Raw genomic sequence first — 16,613 nt, 5'->3', positions numbered from 1 at the left:
AATTGTAGCGATGGTTGTGATGAGAGAGTGTTTGCTGCTCTGCTGCTTCCTCAACGAGGGGCTTTCATCATTCATACCCATCACCTAGAGCACCGTGGACTAAACGTCGTGTTTGCGGCTTGCTCCATCACGACACATGATAGCGGCGGTGATGCCCCTAGGCTCTACCTTCCTCCAGCCATGTCAGACCTCTGCGAGCAGCATCACTACTGATACCTCAAACAGTGGCCCATGGCAGATCACACAACCCCACTACAGTATGCCCAACGACGACATTAGCGGTACACAACCCCTCAACGCCCAGCCCCTCACTCTACCCCGCTGGACGCAAGCCCGCCTCACCCTCATCTCCTCAGACGGGGCGCGCTTCCACCGCCCGGCGTTCTACCTCTCCGGCCCCGACCTCCTCCCACGGGGCTCACAAACGCTCAGCGACGTGTTTAGGCACATGGCGAGCGGAAGCGACACCGACAGCCTCTGCATCAAGTTCACCGACGCATTCGAGGGTACAGCAACCATCTGCGAGTTCCTCGAGGTTATGGACTCGGGAGACCTGCCGCACGCGTGGCACTCGATGGCGGACGACGAGCTCTCCCACCGCCTACTCGACCTCGGGGCCTTCCTCGACGAGTACCACTTCAGCGGCGCGCTCGACCACCTCATCACCCTCGCGCGCAAGTCGCGCCCTGGGCCCGCTGCCGTTTTGGGCCCCGTGATGGTCGACGGCGGTGACCCGGCCCCTTGGTCCGTCCCGGGTGGTGGAATCTTGCCGCTCGGCAATCTGGCTCCCAGTGCTCGCAGGGTTGTGCCCGCCTACCTCTTGGGGTTGGCCGCTCTCCTGCTTGCATGGCTGGTGCGGTTCCGGTGAGCGCCTGAAGGGAGACACCGAACGTGTGCGTGTGCGTACCCTAGGGGATGAGGCGATCCGAAGAGAAGTAGAGTCCGGTGTTTGAATCTGGTCGAAGTGTGGAGAGGGTTGTTGCATAGATATGAGACTGTTGTTCCCCTTCAATCCCCTCGAGCGGCTGTTCACTCACCCCCTGTCACCTCTGGCACTGTGTCATGTGTGACAATGCGACTGCCCATGAGCCGATTAACGAAGTAAAACACATTAGACACACCACCCCCGAGTGTGGCACTCGACCTGCCCCTTCGGCGATCCTCCCCAAGCCTTATTGTCCTCGTCTCGCACCTCCCGCTCCGACATCTATATCAGAGCTCGCCTGCATCACCATGCCTGCTCTTCACCCAAGCACCCAAGGACCACGACTCAACCAACATGTCCGACACAGGCGACATCAGTATCCAGTCTCTCTCTAACACCGACTCCTCGGGTGACGGCGACATCAGTCTCGAGTCCCTCACCATCACCGACGACTCTGGCGACATCAGTACCGACTCCCGCCCCATCACCAACGACGACTACTGGACCACCGGCCAGATCATCCTCATCAGCTCCGACCGTGTTCGGTTCCGCGTCCCAAAGTCCAAGTTTCTCGCCAGCAGGTGAGCCTTGAGCTACAACGGGTCCCACTGACACCGCCAGTGTATTTCAGGATGCCAACGGCGTGTTTCATACCGTCGGAGGCGATATGGTGGAGCGCGACGTGTGCGTTCAGCTCACCGACGCCTTTGAGGGCGCGGTGACGGTCCGCGACTTCCTCACGATCTACTGCAAGCCCCTCGTTCGGGTACCGGATGACTGGGACGTGATCGAGGACGACTCTCTCTGTCTCCGTCTCTTACCTCTTGTCCCTTTCCTCGCCAAGCACCGCTTCAGAGTAGAACATGAGGATCTCTTCAAGCTGGTTAAATCCCGGTTCCTCGATCAGCAGCGGCGGCCTGTGCCGGCTTTTGTCTTGGCCGCCGTGGCCCGCGACGTGAAGATGTGCGCCGAAGTCATCAAGTCGCACGTTGAATGGGGCATCGAGAACAAGTCGTTTGGGGCCAGCAAGTACCCCGAAGCCACGGGTGGAAGCCTCTCGCCTGGCAATCTCCCGCTCAGTATCCATCGCCTCATCCCCGCCGACTACCTCTGGGCGTTGTCGGCCAATCGTTCCTTGGTGAAGTGGGCGGACAGGTTCCGCCGGCGCATCGAGGCGGCCAACAGCGCTGATGGCCCCACGGCTTAATGCCAGTAGGGCTGAGTTGGTCAAGATAGGTATATTTAGGTAGCTGATACGAACCATGCACTGGAAGAATCAGTCAACCTCTCGTTACTGGCCTGATGGGTTAAGTGCCCAACGAGCTGGCTCGACCAGATGTGGGGTAGGTTCAAGCCGGTGTTGCCATTGGGGGCGTGAACGCGATACGAGCCATCGTGGTCACGGCGCCAGTATCTTCAAGCTGGCGTCCCCATCCAGTGTGCGCCAGGCGGCGTGGTCGCGAGCGCTCAAGTTGTCCTGTCTCTGGTGGCCACTCACACCCGACTGTCTCTGGTGGCCACAGGCTCACCTGTCTCGTCGCCACACGGCCTCATCTGTTTCTGGTGTCCACGCGCGCTTGCTTGTATCTGGTGCCATGCGCGCTCGCCGCGCTTGGACATACAGAGGTTGCCACACTCACCTGCGGTAACCACGACATCGTGGCCACGCTCACCTGTGGCCACGCTCCATACTGGCGTGACCACCCCACGCCCGCGTGCGGTGACCCCGAGACCGTGACCACGCTCGCCTGCGGCCCCGAGATCGTGTCTACGCTCGCCTCTGGTAGCCACCAGGCCGTGGCCACGCTCTCCTGAGGTAGCCACGGGACCGTGGCCACGCTCGCCTCCGAAGCCGTGGCCACGGTTACCGGCGGTAGCCACGCGACCTAGACCGTGGCCATGCTCGCCTCCAAGACCGTGGTCACGCTCAAGCAGCCACCAGACTGTGGTCATGCTCGCTTGCGGTGGCCACAAGACCGTAGCCACGCTCGGGTAGCCACGAGTCCCCGACCACAGCCACTCCAGCAATCACTAGACCGTGAGCATGCTCGCCTGTGGGAACCACGACACCTCCGCCCGGCTCGCCTGCGGCCATGCTCCATACCGGCGTGGCCACGATCTCGTGGCCACGGTAGCCACGCGCTGGTAGCCACGCGAAGGTAGCCACGCGAAGGTAGCCACGCGAAGGTAGCCACGCGAAGGTAGCCACGCGAAGGTAGCCACGCGAAGGTACATAGCCGTGCGCCGGTAGCCACGAGACCGTGGCCACGCCCGCCTACTGTAGCCACGGGACCGTGGCCACGCTCGCCTGCGCGTTGAATGGCGCATCGAAGACACGCCGTTTGTGCCCAATAGCTACCCCGAAGCCACGGGTGGAGGAATCTTGCCTGGGCTCTCACGCTCACCACCCATCGCCTCACCCCCACCCACTACCCTGGGCGTTGTCGGCCCATCGCTCCTTGGAGAAGTTTCGTCGGCGCATCGAGACGACCAACAGCGTTCATGGGTTGCCGCCGTAAACCAGTAGGGCCGAGTCTGCCAAGATATGTTTAGGTATCTTGTGTAACGAGCGGCAAACAGCGAGTGGAACCAACACCCACTGAGCGCACACGCTGGAGGCCAGGTCGACAGACTCGAAACCAAAGGAAGAAGGGAGGGAAGGTCGCTGCGGAGTTGCACCCACCGCGCCGGTGCAGTAGGGGGGAGCAGAGGCGTGGGAGGAGGATGCCCGTCGGTGACGGTGACTGGCTCGGTGACGGGGGCGGCGGCGGCGGCGGTGACTGGGACGGGTGGTGCAGGAATATGTACAAACGCGAGTCTTAAGCCGGCAGCGTCGAGGAAGACGGTTGCACGGTTGGCGATGGACGAGCGGGGACGGGAGCAGAAACCACGTGGAGAAATGGAAGGAAGGAAATCAGACGCGCCGCGGGAGGGTTGAGACGTTGAGAAGCGGCGCCGGCGCGGCTTGTGCGCAACATGCACCGGAAGAATCAGTCAGCCCCTCGCTACTCGCTTGATATTGGATACATACGCCTCTGCTGAGTTGACCGTTCGTCTGAACCGACTTCGCACAATCCGTCTCGTCTTTGCTGACGAACGCGGCGACGACAACGCCGGCTCGCCGCACCTGTGCGCACGGGCCGTTGCGCGCCCAGCAGTCAAGACAAAACGCCGAGTCAACCCCTCCCACCCCCGACACACTCCTTCGATTTCACCCTCGCAGGGGCCATTCGTCCCACTTTCATTCACCTACATTCATCATCTTGCTCTCTCCTCTTCACACCAACCTCTCTTCACTCCCTGCTCGCCCACTCCAACACGCCCCGAACCACAGGCACTCACACACCATGACCAGTAGCCCCCGCCACCTCGACACCGATGGGGCTATCACCGACCACGACAAGTGGACGAGCGGCGACTTTACTCTCATCAGCACCGATAATGTTCGCTTTTGCGTTCCGTCGTACTACCTCTTCGCCGCCAGGTGGGCCATTTCCCTCTGACACACCAGGTTTACCTCTCCTCAGCCCTGTGTTCCGTGATGCCGCGGACGTGAGCAACGGGGCAGCTAAGACGCTCCACTTCACGGACAAGACCTTTGAGGAGGCCTGCACCGTTGCCGATTTCCTTTACCTCGCTAGCACTGGGAAGATCCCGATTGACTGGAAAGAAATGGCCGGCGGGGACGACGCAATCGGAGAGCACCGGTATGAGGCGATGTTATGCCAGCGCCTCGCCAGCCTGGCCTTGTTCCTCAAGAAATACGAGTGCGACATGGTGCTCCATATCCTCAAGCTCGGTTTTGACAACGACTACTTGAAGGAGGGAGGATTTTCGATGGAGGGCATGGTCCTGGGCGCCAATCTTGATGACGTCGATTTCTGCATCAAAGCAATGTCGACTTCAGATTGGACGCGTGACGTCGTGGCCGACAACACGGATGTCGATCCGATCATTTGCAAGAGACGCGGCTCTTTAGAGCTCCTCCCCTGCAACATGGCCTTCAAAGTCGTTCAGCTCCTCCCAGTCGAGTACCACTGGGCGTTATCGCGGTCGTGGCTTGGAAAGAAGGCCACCTGGCCTGACGAGTTCCGCAAGGTCCTCGCCTTGGCCAAGGCCAGCGGCTGAGGGTACGTGCAGTACCGCCAAGTATGTGAGTGGCTGGGTACTTGCATGAGGTGATCGCTCACCTGAGCAGAGGATGTCCCCTTCCTATCAAGACAAATACGCAGTGTACACACGATCCGTTGAGGCCAGCTGCGTCATGCAAAGATGGCGTCCAGAGGGTGGACATGAAAAGTGGAGGTCGTTGGTGGGGCCCCGGTGGTCAAGCAGAGTCAGCAGAGTGGAGGTCGAGAGCACCCACCTCGCTCCCCACGCGGATGACGAGATACCTGGCATGAGAGGACTCCCGCACGAGGTGATCACTGATGCCCTGGTGTGTTCTAATAGTGCACCTCATACGGATAGTCTATCGATGTTCGCCTCCATCTACACCGAGTCGCAGAGAAGTACCCGATTGGCTCCCCGGCCCGCGCTGACACCAAGATACGCCCATGGTCAACCTCGCCGAGCCCCAACAATAGCCGCTTGGCCCCGATGAGCCCCAGCCCTGTGCGTCATGGCCGAAGCACGAGGTGCCACCCAACGGCGCCGAAGGCGCGGGAAGGCTGGCAATGGAGCTCGAACTGACTGACTTGCATTTAGGTTGGGTCCTGACACCCTGGCCTAGCAACATGCCGCAACACACACTTTGCCCCCGGCCGACAGTCGACCGGTGCTACCAGAACTAATCGCGATCCAGCCAGCAGGATGCGCGTTCAACTTTGGACACCACCACGTCGTCCACATGGTCCTCGGCGCTAGCTGGCCCCAACTCTATCGGCGGCGCTGTGAGCGGCGAGCGCCCCGAGCCCCATCGGACGACGCGGCGCCGCTCGGCCTCAGTACATAAGGAGCCGTGAGCAGCTGAGTCTCCCCCACCCACAGCCATGGTCTCCCTCGCCAAGCTCCTCCCCGTCGTCGCGGCCCTCGCCAGCGTCTCAGCCGCGCCCGCGACCGAGCCCGCCATCGCCAGGCGCGCCGTCGGCCCGCAGGCGTCGTGCCCCGGCGGGCCGTACTACGGCGGCTACTTCCGCTCCTGGCGCGACATTGCGGCCGACGCGTCCAACCCGCCGACGCGGATGAGCGACCTGCCCTCGGGCGTGGACGTCGCCTTCGTCTTCCCGCAGGGCACCGAGGCGCCGGCGTTCTACACGGCCCTGCGGGACACGCACATGCCGGCCCTGCACGCAAAGGGGACCAAGCTCGTGCGCACGATCCCCATCGACAAGCTGCTTGCGACTCCTGTCCCGGCGGACGGCAACTACGACGCGATCGCGCAGCAGCTCGTCGCGGAGTTCGTCACGGCCCACGGGTTGGACGGGCTCGACGTCGACATGGAGCAGAGCTTGTCGGCTTCGCAGGTGACGCACACCGCTAGCATCTTCACCGCGCTGGCCAAATACCTCGGCCCGAGGGGAAAGCCGGGCACGCTGCTCATCTACGACACGAACCAGGACGTGCACGCGCTCGCGACAAAGGTCGCCCCGTACGTCAGCTACATCCAGATCCAGGCGTACGGCCGCAGCACGGCGTCGCTGCAGAACACGTGGGACGGGTACGCGCCGTACTACTCGTCGTGCCAGTTCGCCATCGGCTTCTCGTTCTACGAGGAGAACGGGTTCTCCTGGGGCGACTCGCCGCAGCCCTTCTCGTCGAGCAGGGCCGCGGACTACGCGCGCTGGAACCCGAAGGGCGGGAAGAAGGGCGGCGTGTTCAGCTACGCCATCGACCGCGACTGGAAGCGCGTGGGTGACAACACGCTATCGGTCCCGACGTACGAGTACTCCAAGCAGCTCATCCCGCTCAACAAGCAGTCGTCGACGTAGAAGCCGTAGGAATGTCAGAAGTGCCTTGCTACCCGCGTCCATTGCATATGTCTCGCGCCTAACGGCCCGACTTGGAGATGTCGACCATGGAGCCGAAATGATGCGGCCACGCCAAAGTGTTTTCCCTAGCCACCGCCCAGGACCGGCTCAGCGCCCAGGCGTACCCCGTCGGGAGCAGCTCGTAGACCTGGAGCGGCATGTTGCTCGGCACGAGCGGGAAGCACCCGCGGCGGCTCTCAGTCAGGGGGTCGGTCTTCGCGTCGTTGACCGCAGACCCCTCCTTCCACCTGCTTGCGCGGATCGCCTTCTTGCAGTAGTCGACGTCGTCCGCGACAGCGCCGAGCACGAGCGCCTCGAGCGCATAGTCGCGCCCGCCATCGAGGAGCAGGTCGTAGTGGAACGCGAGGAGGAGGCTGCGCAGCACACCGTCGCACTCGTACTTGCGCATGAAGTCGACCACGGCGGAGATGTGCTCGCACAGCTCCACCAGGCCGTACGTTGGCCACTGGGGCTCGAGCTGCGCGGTGGTAGCGAGCGCGAGGAAGTCGCGCAGTGTCGAGGCCGTTTCGCACCGGCTGTCGGAGAAGCGCACTACCTTTTCAGACCCCCCGCTCAGATCCCCGGCGTTGCGGAACACGGCGCTGAGGGCGCATCAGGCGGCGGTATGGGGCGTGCCACCCACCTCGCCGCGAGAATGAAGCACGACTGCACGCGAAAGCGCACGCCGTCTGCGCTGACGAGGGTGAAGTCGCCGCTCGTCCACTTGGGGTCGTCTGAGAGGTGCTCTGGGTCAGTGTCGAGGCTCAGAGGCTTGAGGGACAAGTCGTTCGTGTCGCCCATGGTGGAGGATGTGGATCAACAAGTCGAGGGTTGGGAATCGCACGACTTTGAGCGGAGAAGGGATCGGAGCCCCGGAAAAGTGACGCACCGCTCATTTCGTCGCACATTTCGTTGTCGTCCTCAATCTCACGTCTCGCGTCAACCTCGTCACGTCCACACCAGGCAACATGGCTCTCGACATCGGCGACACCGAGATCATCACCGACGACACCGAGTGGACCAGCAGCGACTTTACTCTGATCAGTGCTGACAATGTGCGCTTTCGCGTGCCCTCCTTCTTCATCCTCGCGGCCATGTGAGGGCGCCGTTCGTCCAGCTACTGATCACTGCCTTTCAGGCCCGTCTTCCGAGATGCTGGCGGTGGCGCGAGTGTATCCAACGACAAGATCGTCTACTTTACGGATAGCTCATTCGAAACGGCATCGACGCTGCGCACATTCTGCCAGCTCATCACGACGGCCCGGCTCCCCTCCTGGGAGGAGGGGGAGTATGCAGAGCTGAGCCAGCACATCACCGACGTCGTGACCTTCCTCAGGAAGTACGAGTGTGACGCCATGCTCGAGACGTTCAAGCTCGCATTCCACTACAATTACCTGCACTCTGCAGACTCGGACTTCAGCTTGGAGGGGCTGGTTCTCGGCAGCGTCGCCGACGACCTTCACTTTTGCATCGAAGCCATGTACACAAACAGTTGGGAGCCGCCGACCGATGTCCCGCATCAGAAGATTATGATGCTCGTACCCTTTAACATGCCTCTCAAAGTCCACAACCTCATTCCGCCGACGTACCTGTGGGCCCTGTCCAGCGCGTGGCAGAATGCCGACAACGATATGGGCAAGTTTCGAGAGCTCTTCAGAAGTCTGGTGCATCATGCGAGGAGGGGGTAGAGTGAGTGTCGTGGTTAGAGTGTATACCAAGGCGACATGTCTGACACCACCAAGTGGCAGGTAAGGTACGGCATATGACTTCTTCCCGTCTGAGAGCTCGAGGCTCTTGTTCCGCAGGTACAAGCTGTCTTGATGTGATCGTTTCGTTCTTTCAACGTCGCACTTGGCGCGAGCACTTTCTGGCACAAATCTCCTGGCAACAGTTTGGAGGTGGTGCATATCAGCAGTATCGGTGCAGGAGGGCAGGACATGAGGGCGCGAGGGCGCCGCGCAGCCCGTGGCGACAAGCTGACAGGGCGCCGTGCACGGACCTCTGGATTGTCTTGTGCCAAAACTACGACAACTGTTCTCACAAAGTCTTCCTTTCACCTCTTCACTCATCATCATTGTCGACATCCAAGCGTCAAACATCATGCCCAAAGACGACGATACCGAGATCATCACCGACGACCGCTGGTGGACCCGGGGCGACTTCACTGTCATCAGCTCGGACAATGTGCGCTTCCTCGTTCCGTCTCAATCGCTCTTCTCGGCTAGGTGAGTGGCGAACTGATGAGATGAGCCTGGGTCCTGTGGCTGCCAGCTGACCCCTTGCAGCCCCGTCTTCGGCGATGCTAGCGACGTCGGTGGCGGCTCTGCTGACAAGACGGTTCACTTGACGGATACCACCTTCGAGACGGCGTCAACTCTTTCCGCCTTCTTCTGGTTCATCACGCGTGCCGAAATCGATCCACTGTGGCTACACGGCGATCTCATCCCTGTATGCGAGCGTATCAGCCACCTCGTGACATTCCTCCACAAGTACCAGTGCGACGCTACGCTGAAGATGTTCAAGTCCACCTTCCACTACAACTACAGTGGGCTACCAAAAGTGGCGACCACACTTGTGGCGTTTGCCGAGCTAGCCGATTCTCACGGCGGCGTTGACAAAAAACCAACTCCGTCAGTTTTCATCCTATGCATGCATATAGACCACCGTTAGATAGCGCTATATGAGCTGGTTCGAACGGTGCCCTTTGCATGGCGATCCGTCAATATTTGGTGGGTGTACCGCGATTCTTGTAAACTTGAAAAATCCGGTCCCCCATGGACAGGATGGCATTGTTGATGAATTCGGGCGGTATCTTCTGCCATTCGGCCTGGGCAGCCTCAAACAGCTCGTCGATGTTCGTAGGACGAGTGGGGAGCATGTCTAGACGCTTCTTGAGCATGGCCCAGACGTTCTCAATCGGATTGAGGTCGGGGGAGGAGGGGGGGTGTGGGAGGTACTTGATGCCAAGGGCCTTGCCTTTGGGGCGCGCATTCTTGCTGATATGGACAGCGGCGTTGTCCTCGATGACGTAGTTGTCTGCACCATAGCCTCGCCAACGGTTCTTGAGCTTGCGCCAGTGCTCAATGAGCGGTCCTTGGATGATTTGCTCATTGTAGATGGCGGCAGTGATTCCACCCCTTGTGCCACTTGAGGTGGTGGTGTCAAACCTGACCAGTTCAGACCGCCCATCGTGGTAGATGGCGGCCCAAACCATCAGGCCGCGTCGCCCACTTGCAAATGAAGGTGTGAGGTACCTCATTTCGTACGCAGCGCCGGTTGGGCGGGAGACATAGGTACGGGAGTGGCGGTCCATGAGGATGAAGGCCTCATCGCAGAAGATGACGCGCCGCCAGTCGATATGGCTATGCATGGTGGCGTACTTGTAGCGCTTCTTGATAGCTGTGACCGGCATGTAGGGCTTGCGACGCGACACGGCGCGAATGAGGCCGAGTTGGCGCATGCAGCGGCGAAGGGAGGAGGGGGAGATGGGAATGTGGCAGTTGGCAGTGAGGTGGGCGGCCATGCGTCGGATGGAGAGCCACTGGTGCATCCAAATCTCGCGGCGAATGCGGCGCAGGACCAGCGGGGTGAAGCGGGAGGGTCTGCCGGGCGGTGGGGGGGTTGCTTGCGACTCTCCTGCGTCGAGGCGGCGCAGGCAGCGCTGCACAGTTGAGGTGGAGCAGTTGTAGAGCGCTGCTGCCTTCCTGATGGAGGTGTGGCGGGCTGCAGAGGCGATAACTCCACGCTTGGAAGGTGAGTAGGGAGCCATGGCGATGGGGAACAAGATGCGACGCGTCAAAGGCCTTAAAAGCTGCATTCTGGTGGTCAAAGCGACGCTCGAGGCGTTCGACGGCGCGCCGTCGGGTCGCGCCGGTGGAGGTGGAGGCGGGGGTGTAGTCGGCATTTCGGGTACCCCACTGTACCTCACCTCTGGCGACGAGGATTTGGAAGAAGACTACAGCCTGCAGGGGCTCGTTCTAGGTTCCGTTACCGACGATGTCGACTTCTGCCTTAGGGCCATCCGCTCCAACTATCTGTGGCCACGAGAGGGCGACAAGGTTCATGATACCGGAGATCCGATGGAGGACTTCCGGTTCGGGGCTATGATGCTCGCGCCGTGCAACATGCCCTTGAAGATCCACAGCCTCATTCCACCGACATACATCTGGGCGCTGTCTCGCTCCTGGGCCAATGCCAAAAACGATAAGGAGACGTGGATCGTGCTCTTCAAAGATCTCATAGAGTTGGCGAAGTTGGACGACTAATGTGCGTGAACCGTAGTCGACAAAACTGACGCTGTGCAGGCACTGCCACATGCCACCGCCCCACGCTTGCGCTGCTAGCTGGGCTCGACGGAATGGCACATGGATGATCGTCAAGCAGAGATGAGAGGGCCTCCTCCGGGAGTTGATGTGCAAGCAGAAGAGGTTGAAAGAAGAGTGTGTGTACGTTTGGGACATCGCTGACGCCGTGCAGGTTGGCCAGCACCCAGTCCGCTTGTGTAGTACCAACACACCCATGCAGGCCCACATGGCAGTTGCTAGCCTCACGCACCTCACGCCTGCTCCGCCGATCTCGGCGAGGCTGACCCAGGGAAGTGGATCACAGGGAAGTGGCGCTGTCTCGGCGCCTTCGGCCGCAGCCTGCCCATCATCATGTTCCTGCCGTCCATGAAACAGCTGCCGAGCTCAGCCCAGCTCGCACGCACGCAACGAGGCCAAGTGGACGTTGGTGCATGCACTCTGCATCCGAGACGAGAACGACCTCGGCCGACCCAAGGTTGCCGGCATGACGTCAGAGCGTCATTGACCGTCTCGGCGACTTAGATTTCGCCATCGTCATAAACACCACTTCGTGTCCCACACTGACATCATGGGCCGAAACAGCTTCATGCTCCTGCCGTCTCACATGCCCAAGCACAGTGGGCGGCACGAGCGTGAGTGCGTGAGTGCGTGAGTGCTGGCCGGAGGCACGAGGACAGCTGGCTGTGCTCTGACGCATCTGACGGATCTTGCCCAGTCGGCGACGCCAAGACGACGCCGAGCGAGTCGTGGTCATGCTCATCGCTACAGCTTCTGACCACCCGCCAGCGCGCAGCGGGGCTGGCACGCACAATCCTCACCGGAGCCTACAGTCGCCGGAACACCGCACCACCGATTTTGATTTTAGGCCCCACATCCCGACCGCGTCATGGACCCCCGCACCACCATCATCCTGTGCGGCCTTCGGGATGATGCAAGAGGCACGCTCGGCACGCTCTCTAGGTCCGCACCAGGCCGCACCAGGCCGCCTCCCGACACTGACCAGGGCGAGATCGTCGCACACGCTGCTGCGCACGCAGCAGCGTGTGCGCACGCTGGCGCTGGCGCTGGAGGGGGGCACACCCAGCGGAGGTCGGGTCGTCAAGGTCGTCGGCGCTCCAACTAAAGGGACGGCGACATCATGACGCAGAGTGGGCCTTGCTATGACGATGAGTGGCTGTGTGGATTGTGTTCGGCGGTGGCACGGCACCGACCCCCTCGCCACTGGCTGCAAGGTGCCATGACGGCCTAGTCGTGGCCAGCTTGGAGCACTTGAGGCACTGGAGGCCGCCGAGTTTGTGGGGCAAATGAGAGCGGCGATAAATACTGGGCTGTGAGCTTCTCACGATCCCCAGCTTCTCCGGTACTACCTCTCAAGCCTAGTACAACTTTTAATCTAGTTTAACAACCCGGCCGTCACTCGGTAGCAATCGAACGAGTGAGTAAAGCGCCACCAGCCCATCTGATCCGGCCAGTGAACACCGACCGCCGCGACGACCCGCAGATCGCCGCCCACAGGGAGGTCGACTCCAACATGGGCGTTGGGGCCATGCGCAACACGCTCGACAAGATCGACAGCCAGGGCAAGGACACGAGCACCGCCTCGACCGTCAAGAACTTCCTCAACCCCTTCAAGGACAGCAGCGACAACACCAACGACCCCACCCGCTCCGGCATGGGCCACGCTGATCGCCAGTCGGACCTGCGCTCCAACCCCAACGCCAACGTCGGCCACACGAGCACCGGCGTTGCAGGCACCGGTGTCGGTGCTGGTGCCATTGCTGGCGCCAAGAACACTATGGACCCCAACGTGAACACGCGCGGCACTGGCCACACTGGTGTGGGCCACAGCTCGATGGGCTCCAACACCATGGGCCACAACACCGTCGGCCACAACACGATGGGCCACACTGGTGTCGGCCACAACACCGTCGGCCACAACACGATGGGCACCAACACCATGAACCGTAACGTCGAGGCTGGCAACCACACCGCCGGCCCCCACACTAGCACCGGCCTCGCAGGCACCGGCCTTGGCGCCGGCACCGCCGCCGACATTAAGAACAAGATGGACTCGAACGTCGACTCGTCGACGGGCCGCTACAACACCGGCGCCACTGGCGGTCTTGGCCACAGCGGCAACCAGCACAACCACGGGCGCGACGCGGCCGTCGTCGGCGGCGCGGCTGGCCTCGGTGCCGGCGCCGGCGCGATGCACCACCACAACCGCAACGTTGAGGGCGGCAACCACACTGCTGGTCCCCACACCTCCACCGGCCTCGGCGGTACTGGCTTCGGTGCGGGCACCGCTGCCGACGTCAAGAACATGACGGACTCGAACGTAGACTCGTCGACCGGTCGCTACAACACCGGTGCGACCAGTGCCACGGGCGGCCTCGGCGGCCACCACGGCCACCACAGCAACACCCACGGCGTCTCGGCCCGCCACGTTGAGGGCGGCAACCACACTGCCGGACCCCACACCTCCACCGGCCTCGGTGGTACCGGCTTCGGTGCGGGCACCGCTGCCGACTTCAAGAACATGACGGACTCGAACGTAGACTCGTCGACCGGTCGCTACAACACTGGTACCACCGGCGGCCTCGGCGGCCACCACGGCAACACCCACGGCGTCTCGGCCCGCCACGTTGAGGGCGGCAACCACACTGCCGGTCCCCACACCTCCACCGGCCTCGGCGGTACTGGCTTCGGTGCAGGCACCGCTGCCGACGTCAAGAACATGAAGGACTCGAACGTGGACTCGTCGACCGGTCGCTACAACACAGGTACCACCGGTCCCACGGGCGGCATCGGCGGCGGCGGCAACACCCACAGCCCCACGGACAGCAACATCCAGGGCGGCAAAAACACTGTTGGCCCCCACACCTCCACCGGCCTCCTTGGTACCGGCGTCGGCGCGGGCGCCATGGCCGACATCAAGAACAAGCTGGACTCGAACGTCGACACGACGACGGGCCGCAACACCTCCACCACCAGCTCCACCACCGGCCACAGCCAGCACAACTACGGGCGTGACGCTGCGGTCGCGGGCGGCGCAGCCGGTCTCGGCGCGGGCGCCGTGCACCACAGCCAGAACCGTAACCTCGAGGCCGGCAACCACACTGCTGGCCCGCACACCTCGACCGGCCTCGCTGGTACCGGGCTCGGCGCCGGCACCGCTGCGGACATGAAGAACGCGACCGACCCCAACGTCAACTCGCGCTCCGGCTTTGCCGGCTCGCCGCCCCGCACGCACGGCCACGTTCCCCGCAGCCCTACGAGCGGCACCTCCGGCGTCAACGATGCGGCCTCGCGCCGCATGCTCGAGAAGGGCGACGCGCCCCTCTCTGCCGAGATGGGCCGCGACCCCATCACCGGTGCCAAGCTCCAGGAGGGCAGCACCCTCTCCCGCGTCGCCGACCAGGCCGCCGGCAACACCGGTGTCCACGGGCGCTCGTCGCTCGACGGCAGCCGCGCCGACCCGGCCACGGCCGCGACCCTCGGCGCTGGCGCCGTTGCCGCTGACCGCCGCCACGCCGGCGACAGCCAGGACGTTCGCTCCCTCGGCAACAAGCTCGAGGCGACGCGCCTCGACGAGCGCGACGGCAGCCACACCGGCCGCAACGCCGCGCTCGGTGCTGGTGCCGGCGCTGCCGTCGGCGCGGGGGCCATGCACCTCCACAACAAGAACAGCAACGACCCCGTTGCCTCGGGTATGGGCCACCCCGACCGCCAGTCGGCGCTGCGCTCCAACCCGAACGCTGGCGTCGGCCACACCGGCTCCGGCCTGACCGGCTCGGGTCTCCAGGACAAGAACGAGCGTGGCGGTCAGCGCACCGCCGGCCCGCACACCAGCACCGGGTTGGCCGGTACCGGTATCGGTGCTGGCATGGCCGCCGACATCAAGAACAAGATGGACTCGAACGTCGACGCCAAGACGGGGCGTACCACCGACTCGAGCCTCGGCCACGGCCGCGTTGGTGACAACCACCACACTGGCCGCGACGCCCACCTCACCGGCGGCGTTGGCGCTCTCGCCACCCCTGCTGGCCAGAACGGCCGCGAGGTAGACCGCAGCGCTGCGCCTCTCTCGACGGGCGCGCGCGCCGACCACACCAGCGGCCCGATCATGTCCGGCATGTCTGGCGCGAACGCGGCTCAGCACGACGCCGCGATGCCCACCGACCGCGGGCACCACAGCGCCGGCATCGCGCCCGGCGAGCGCTCGACCACGGGCCGCAATGCCGCGCTCGGTGCTGGCGCTGGCGCGCTCGCCGGCGGCACGCTCGCCTCCAGCGACAGGAACAGGCTCGAGAACGACTCGACGCACAACGCGTCGACCACGGCCCTGGCCGGCAGCCCGACGCGCACGCACGCCATGGGCTCGGGCGTTCACACCAGCGGCGCCGCCCCCGCCCCCCACAGGGGCTCCAACGTCCACACCGGTGACCGCACCGCCGGCCCCCACACGAGCACCGGTATCGCCGGTACCGGCGTCGGCGCGTCTGCCGCCGCGGACATCAAGAACAAGATGGACTCGGACGTCGACTCGACCACTGGCCGTACCAAGGTCGACTCGTCGACCCGCCGCGGCGACGGCCCCGGCGACCCGATCCACCCGCGCGACCCCCGCGGCCCTCACGAGTCGGCTCACACCGGCACGACTGGCGTCACCGGTGCCACCACGACCGGTGCCACCACGACCGGCGCCACCAAGGACCGCCGCGACTCGGGCGACGCCAAGACCAAGATCCCCCACACCAGCACCGGCCTGTTCGGTACCGGTGTCGGCGCCGAGGCCATGGCCAAGGTGAAGAACGCGCTCGACCCCAAGGTCGACACGAGCGCCGCCAACGAGGCGATCAACCGCAACGGCGCCAACGCTGGCGACAACGCCTACGCGATCAACCGCAACGACCCGAACAATGGCACCACGGCGACGACGCGCACGACCGCCACCGACGACGGTACTGTGCGCAACCGCGGCCCCGGCAACATCGACATGCCTGCCAACAACAGCGCCCAGAACCCCAACCTCTTCGCCCAGGCCGAGGCTCACCACGGCGACCAGACGCGCATGCCCGGTGGCTACACCAACCGCGCCAACGACGCCAACAAGACCGGCGCCAACGTCGTCGTCACGCCTGTTGAGGAGCGCTCGCGCGCCTTCTAAGTTTTTAGTTAATCCCGAGTCGAGTCAGCAGAAATCAGTAGTAGTAATGTAGCAGAAGAAGAGCGAGATGAATCGAATCGATGCCAGTTATTGGGTGTATCTGTTATGAGCGTATGGAAGGGCACCCTCACGCACGCACACCAAAGTACATTGTACGCCTCGGACGCACGCAGCTGGAGTGGCCGACGGCGCGTGCGAGGGGAGTCTCGGTGCTCGGACTTGGCGTCGCGTTCTTCTTCCGGTGG

At 63.0% G+C, this 16,613-nt stretch overlaps 9 protein-coding genes across 9 annotated transcripts; 8 read left to right on the top strand and 1 right to left on the bottom strand.

Moving 5' to 3' along the window:
• Positions 1 to 259: 259 nt before the first annotated feature.
• On the top strand, positions 260 to 868 carry Q8F55_002733 (uncharacterized protein; the record flags this gene model as incomplete). Its single annotated transcript, XM_069351324.1, has 1 exon — positions 260 to 868. One exon carries the CDS (start codon positions 260 to 262, stop codon positions 866 to 868), a length of 609 nt encoding a protein of 202 aa, XP_069211710.1.
• A 411-nt stretch (positions 869 to 1,279) lies between these two features.
• Q8F55_002732 (uncharacterized protein) lies at positions 1,280 to 2,132 on the top strand (the record flags this gene model as incomplete). Its single annotated transcript, XM_069351323.1, has 2 exons — positions 1,280 to 1,506; positions 1,547 to 2,132. The coding sequence occupies 2 exons, from the start codon at positions 1,280 to 1,282 to the stop codon at positions 2,130 to 2,132; spliced, it is 813 nt and encodes a 270-aa protein (XP_069211709.1).
• Positions 2,133 to 4,272: 2,140 nt separating this feature from the next.
• On the top strand, positions 4,273 to 5,053 carry Q8F55_002731 (uncharacterized protein; the record flags this gene model as incomplete). Its single annotated transcript, XM_069351322.1, has 2 exons — positions 4,273 to 4,409; positions 4,453 to 5,053. The coding sequence occupies 2 exons, from the start codon at positions 4,273 to 4,275 to the stop codon at positions 5,051 to 5,053; spliced, it is 738 nt and encodes a 245-aa protein (XP_069211708.1).
• Positions 5,054 to 5,916: 863 nt separating this feature from the next.
• Positions 5,917 to 6,855, top strand: Q8F55_002730 (uncharacterized protein; the record flags this gene model as incomplete). The annotated part of the gene is made up of 1 exon (XM_069351321.1): positions 5,917 to 6,855. The coding sequence occupies one exon, from the start codon at positions 5,917 to 5,919 to the stop codon at positions 6,853 to 6,855; it is 939 nt and encodes a 312-aa protein (XP_069211707.1).
• A 58-nt stretch (positions 6,856 to 6,913) lies between these two features.
• On the bottom strand, positions 6,914 to 7,695 carry Q8F55_002729 (uncharacterized protein; the record flags this gene model as incomplete). Its single annotated transcript, XM_069351320.1, has 2 exons — positions 6,914 to 7,496; positions 7,538 to 7,695. The coding sequence occupies 2 exons, from the start codon at positions 7,693 to 7,695 to the stop codon at positions 6,914 to 6,916; spliced, it is 741 nt and encodes a 246-aa protein (XP_069211706.1).
• Positions 7,696 to 7,862: 167 nt separating this feature from the next.
• Q8F55_002728 (uncharacterized protein) lies at positions 7,863 to 8,582 on the top strand (the record flags this gene model as incomplete). The annotated part of the gene is made up of 2 exons (XM_069351319.1): positions 7,863 to 7,990; positions 8,033 to 8,582. The coding sequence occupies 2 exons, from the start codon at positions 7,863 to 7,865 to the stop codon at positions 8,580 to 8,582; spliced, it is 678 nt and encodes a 225-aa protein (XP_069211705.1).
• Positions 8,583 to 8,994: 412 nt separating this feature from the next.
• Q8F55_002727 (uncharacterized protein) lies at positions 8,995 to 9,564 on the top strand (the record flags this gene model as incomplete). The annotated part of the gene is made up of 3 exons (XM_069351318.1): positions 8,995 to 9,119; positions 9,180 to 9,439; positions 9,554 to 9,564. The coding sequence occupies 3 exons, from the start codon at positions 8,995 to 8,997 to the stop codon at positions 9,562 to 9,564; spliced, it is 396 nt and encodes a 131-aa protein (XP_069211704.1).
• Positions 9,565 to 10,679: 1,115 nt separating this feature from the next.
• Q8F55_002726 (uncharacterized protein) lies at positions 10,680 to 11,159 on the top strand (the record flags this gene model as incomplete). The annotated part of the gene is made up of 1 exon (XM_069351317.1): positions 10,680 to 11,159. One exon carries the CDS (start codon positions 10,680 to 10,682, stop codon positions 11,157 to 11,159), a length of 480 nt encoding a protein of 159 aa, XP_069211703.1.
• Positions 11,160 to 12,729: 1,570 nt separating this feature from the next.
• On the top strand, positions 12,730 to 16,368 carry Q8F55_002725 (uncharacterized protein; the record flags this gene model as incomplete). Its single annotated transcript, XM_069351316.1, has 1 exon — positions 12,730 to 16,368. The coding sequence occupies one exon, from the start codon at positions 12,730 to 12,732 to the stop codon at positions 16,366 to 16,368; it is 3,639 nt and encodes a 1,212-aa protein (XP_069211702.1).
• Positions 16,369 to 16,613: the final 245 nt, after the last annotated feature.

The sequence above is a fragment of the Vanrija albida genome (genome assembly GCF_041260175.1).
Source record: "Vanrija albida strain AlHP1 chromosome Unknown contig_2, whole genome shotgun sequence".
NCBI classification, from domain to species: Eukaryota; Fungi; Basidiomycota; class Tremellomycetes; order Trichosporonales; family Trichosporonaceae; genus Vanrija; species Vanrija albida.
The sequence above is the reverse complement of the archived record's forward strand: the minus strand, read 5'-3'. Positions and strand labels throughout refer to the sequence as shown.